General features: G+C 49.1%; 1 protein-coding gene across 1 annotated transcript in view; it reads right to left on the bottom strand.

The window, feature by feature from the left end:
- LOC119102736 (organic cation transporter protein) overlaps positions 1-1,589 on the bottom strand; it is a 47,271-nt gene extending 45,682 nt beyond the window's left edge. Inside the window, exon 1 of the mRNA XM_037226194.1 lies at positions 1,391-1,589. Coding sequence (XP_037082089.1) covers positions 1,391-1,407 — 17 coding nt within the window. The 5' untranslated portion in view covers positions 1,408-1,589. The remainder of the gene's footprint in view (positions 1-1,390) is intronic.
- Between the last annotated feature and the right edge of the window lie 3,703 nt (positions 1,590-5,292).

Genomic DNA, 5,292 nt, shown 5'->3' with positions numbered 1-5,292 from the left:
GAGCTACACGACGAGCTACACCAACTGCAAATATCTGATGAGGGTTTCCTTAGACGTTGCTGGCGCCAACCTGTGGATCTTGTCGTGGACGATTGCCCACAAATTCGCGATAGGTGACGTCTCAGTTACTTAATGCGCAAGCGCGCTCCTTTGCTGAGAGATAGCCTGTGACATGTCCGGAAGAGGTTTTAGCTCGCATAATGGGCCTTCCTCTTTCGCCGGTGCACCGCAGACATCGCGTCTTTTTCAGCACGTCCTCCAAGTAGCATTCCGCTGTGACGGTTTGCCCTCGGTGGGCGACATGCAGGTCAGACAGACAGACAGACAGACCTCAAATGCATCGTGTGTTCCGACACCACCACTCTGCCGATTGGGTGGGTAAAAGAGTTTGAAAAAGACCTGTCTGGGAAGAGAAGAAATCTCATATCCCCGACGGTCCAGTTCTTGAGAGCTATAGCGAACTCCAGCCGCTCGTTGCTCTGCGCGTCTGTCAGTGCGGGCTGCCGGTGCAGTTTGAGTGACTTCAAACGCGGACATGTCTGCAAATGCCTGCGCACGATGGAATTCGTCATCTGGTGCTGCCCAGTCTTCAGCCTTCGAGAACCGGTTTTCAAGAAGACTGGTCCCACTTTACGACTGACTTCGCCACGACGATGTTAGCCACCGCGCCCATTAAACCTGTCCTTAAGCGACTCGTGCTGCTTTCCACGGACTGTCCCTTGCGGTCGCACAACATCCAGCAATGTATGGTTGGCTAGCTCACGCCCATGCTCCGGTAACTTGACCCTACGTGGTTGCGCCGTTCACGCATGGCAGCGGGTCGATACTATCCTTCTCTTTGACCATGGTGGACACCGGGTCCGCACGTCCTGGGTAGGTCTTTTGAACTGACCTCCATCGCCTTTCTCGCAGCATGGGCCATGTCGCCCAGCGGGATCACGCGACAAACGGGCACGCGAAGATGGTCTAGGCCGGGTCCCATTAACATTTCATTTGTGTTGCGACCGTGCACGGAAAGCGATTCAATGGTGCCAAATGGTCATCCTGCAATTTAACAATCTGTAGCGTGTCACTCGCTACAAAAAGTGCAACCATTCGGAAGAGGAACAGCCCTACGTCGCATGGCCCGTTTTGACACAGTCCACCTAAGGAGCCACCGACTGTGCTTCGAGAAACTGTCTGTAGCCATGACGTGCTCTCTCAGCCGCACGCCAGTATGCTCCTCCCACAGGTTCACGGCGGACTCTTGGGATCAGATCTGACAAGTGGGCGTCTTGGCATGGAAGCATGCACATTGCACGGCGCTCAGTACACGATACCAGCCCCCGCTTCACTGTCACGTGGCGCTACGTGTCTCTCTTTCAGCAACCTTTGTTTAATTCGTACTCACTGTTCTCCACGCGCCATGTCCGTCGAGTGGGTCTGCCCGCAACCTTCCTATGTCGCTGAGCTCCGGCTACGACGTGGAGGGGCTCTGTCGCGGCCCACTCTCGCGCTGCGCTTGCCACGCACGGACTGGTTCCGAGGGCCCTGCCATTTGGGCTCGGCCGCGGCGCCCGCGGGCACACGCCAAGGTCCTGTCAGGGTATTCATCGGTGAGCGAGTGAAACGGCCGCCGGTCTTTCGGGAACTCGCAGCGCACCAAGTGCTGCCATCTATGTGAGATATGTGTTACTGGACGGTTATATGAACAATTGCCTGCGGCTGTCAACTCATATCATTGATGGAGCTTGGCATACTGATAACGGTCGTGCATCTAGTTTTCCGACACACTCCAGTGGTCTAAAAGTTCGAGTTTGTCGCACCAAAACTACTCTCTGGAACTGCGCCAAATGGGAGCGTTTGGCATGCCGATAAAGATGCTGCATCTCGCTTTCAGCCGGATTTTGACGTTTTGGGCCTTACTTTGACAACTGTCGTTTAAGTCACTGGGCCCGGATCCCCATATGTTTGCCAACATTAATACTAGTTTTTGCTTGCATTAATGCTAGTAGGGCTAGACATGCTGGTCACGATAGTTCAATCTCTCTTTTTCGCTATATTAAGAAACATGGCCACCAGTTGTCTACAAAGAGTCTCGTCGTTACACCGGTATCCAACGATGGGCACTCCATTGTGAAAAATTGTTTGGCATGGTTATTTCAATAGCGTATCTCGTTTTCTCCTACATCCGAAACCTTGACCGCCTGAGGTTTCAAAATTCCGAGGTCATTGAAGCTGATCCACTACGATTCCTCTAAGATAATATTAATTGAACCATTTGATATCCTTATTACAACGGTGCATGTCGATTGCAGCAAAACTAAAACCTTTACCTCAATGGGTCAAACAGTCCAAATCACTGACTTATTTCTAAATAGCCTAGGAGCCCTGTTAAAACCTGTATATAACATTGATGGGGCACAGTGGCAGACGCCCACCAGGCAACACAGGCCGCGCCAGGCTTGAAGCATGCCTAAGGTATGGTGGAGGGTATCATGATTGTTGGGGTGGGGCTTCAAGCACACTTGTGGTTTTCGTAAGGGAATATGGCCTCGTGGGGGCCTGCATGATGGGCGTCATTCCCCACTGCTTCCTGCCGTCGGTTGGAATCCTACCTTGTACACAGCTGCTCAAAAAACGGCTGTCGAGGTCATTCACCGTTTCTTTCGCAGTTGAGGATCGGAAATCTAGCTGTAGAATAAGCTTAAACCTGAGACCACGGCAAGGCCCGAGAGTGGAACAAGACTGCTTTTGTGATTGGAGTGTCCCATTGTCTAGGGCCGGTGTGCCCGCATTCTTCGCAGCAGCAGTTATTCTGGCATTAATTGAATGACATTGCATTAATGAACATTTTGGTTGTGCGCATGATATTGTAAGCTGCGGTAATGAAAGAGGCTTTCAGGGGTGCGCCGATTCTTGATAACGCTGCTGGGCATCGACGCCATTGCCATCTCATGTCATAAGGTGTCCTGTTACGTTGCTGGCGACAACTTTGTGCGCAGATATTCAGTTGGCGGCCAAAAATACACCTCTAATACACCTGGTGTGGTGCACCCATCCGGCACGATATAGTTGCCTGCAAACTCTTTTTTAATCTGCTAAATCTACGATCCTACGTTGCACGCTGCGACATTCCAGTGGCTCAAAACGAGACTCACCATCGCAATAAGCATGCAAGTTACATCACTGTCAGTAGTTGGAGAATCAGCAAAGGAAGCATGATCATCATCATCAAAGGAAACCTAATCGAGCTTCGACCCGATAAGGAAAGAAAAAATAGTATAGTGTTCTCCTCTTTGCACCATACCACGTGCGTGCGATGCAGTTGAGGGAGTACTAGACTTTTAAGCGCCGGGTTCGCTAGGCCTTTATATGGTCTTTGTAATCCAGGCAACGATCCACTTGCACGCCCATGAAACGAAGAACGGGCTCCGATGGCATCGTTTCGCCATAGAGTCCAATCGCAGCCTGTGGGTTCGATGACTTCAAACTTTATAGACCTCTTAGAGGTCATATTTCGCAACTGGCTCGAAGCAATCATTATCGGCATGCACCATCATTATCGGCATGTCAGGATCTTCTATTGATAAGCGCATAAGAAGACGTGATGGGTCGGGGTTCCATAAATTTTAGCTTTGTAAGCTTCTGGAGATCATAATTTTAAATGTTCCTCGAGTGGAAATGCGCCATCGTAATCGGCATGTGGAGCCGAATCACATTGGCTTTCGCCTTGGTTTTGAAGTGTCTGGACATTTCTTGTATTTCTAGCTCATACTGAGTTTCTTCCGTGAGCCAGACAGCAAACATGCTCAAACCGTTCTTTCGTATTTGCATTTGGACTCAAATTCCATACATTTTGAAGTACATCGCATGCAGTTTTTCTTTAGCGGGAACATAGTACGCTAAAATGTCCGATATATCGCCCGTTGATCCATACTCATCCAGGAAACTGACCAGACCTTGGATCCGATCACAAGATTTTTCAGCTCGTTTGTGGCAACTTTCTGGCAAAAGCTTCTTGTGGCAAAACTTTCCTGGAATGCTCTCAAGGCCTACAAAGGCGTTAAAGGTAGCCCTCCAATCTTCATACCTGCCTGACTTACCCGTGCAGACCGAGACTTAGAGCGTCACCCACGAGACAGGTTTTCATTGCGGTATTCAAAGTTTTCCTGGAATGCTCCTGAAGCTTACAAAGGCGTCAAAGGCTGCCCTTCTGTATTCATGTCTGCCTGGCTCACCTCTACAGACCGGTAGCTGTGGACTATTCAAGCCGTACTTCGCTCAGGCCACTCTCACCTGACCGTCGTCCCGAGCTGACGCGCGTGAGCTGCAATCGTCAGCGACATTGCTGGCATCACATGGGTCATATTGCACCTGCGCAGACGTCCAACGTGGCCTCACCTTATGCTGGTGCGTGGCGTCGTTTATTCGCTTGTCGATTATCGCGGACGCTGTGGTCCATATTGATTTGTTCACTAGACGACAACACCAGACGTCTTTCACAAATTTCGTTGAATAGCGTCTTACCCAGCCCATGCATTTTCTCCCTTATTTCTACCTTCATTTGATTTTCTGCAGCTCATCATTTCTGTTATTTCTAGCATCTCATCGCCAGCTTTGTCTAGTTCGGCACTTGTTTGGAAGAGCTTCATAGCCGTTATGCTATGAAATATTATGCCTTACTCTCTTTAGATTCGCTACATTTGCCAACCCAGCTTGAACGGTCCCGCTAGGAGAAACATTTAAGCCTATAGTCTCATTCTGGCTGCAATACATCCTGCTACGCTACATTCTTCTTCGCTCTTCACCCATCTGCTAAAAAGTTTTTGCCGGTACGTTAAAGGGAACGTTCCACACTTGAAAATTATTGAGGCAAACAACATACGTGATGAAAGATACTCACTTAAAAGTACTGGTATACTTTTGCCTAGGATAGACTGCTCTACACAACACAGTTTCTCTGTAAAGTAAGTATGCTGCTCAGCACGTCTTTATTTGATTGTGTCATCATACCCCGAATCACACTGACCGAGAACCGATTAACAATCGTTACATCTGAAAATCGTGCTCACGAACTCCAGATCCAAAAGAATATCAAGATTTGAACGACGCTGCTATGGAATCATGCTTGCCTGCCTGACCTAGAAATAGTCTGTTTTAGATAGTTCTCCCATCCTCCCGATTACGCAGCTCAGAAACCTAAGTAGTTTAGGTCTTAAGAACGGCAGGGCTGCACAGAATGCACCGAATTATGTTCAAAATGGATATTCGGCTTAAAATCCCTAAAAATGTGGAACACTTCTTTTGACA

Source organism: Pollicipes pollicipes, unplaced genomic scaffold (genome assembly GCF_011947565.3).
Source record: "Pollicipes pollicipes isolate AB1234 unplaced genomic scaffold, Ppol_2.1 Scaffold_5724;HRSCAF=6776_pilon_pilon_pilon, whole genome shotgun sequence".
In the NCBI taxonomy this organism is placed as follows: domain Eukaryota; kingdom Metazoa; phylum Arthropoda; class Thecostraca; order Pollicipedomorpha; family Pollicipedidae; genus Pollicipes; species Pollicipes pollicipes.
This window is presented reverse-complemented; position numbering and strand designations above follow the sequence as displayed.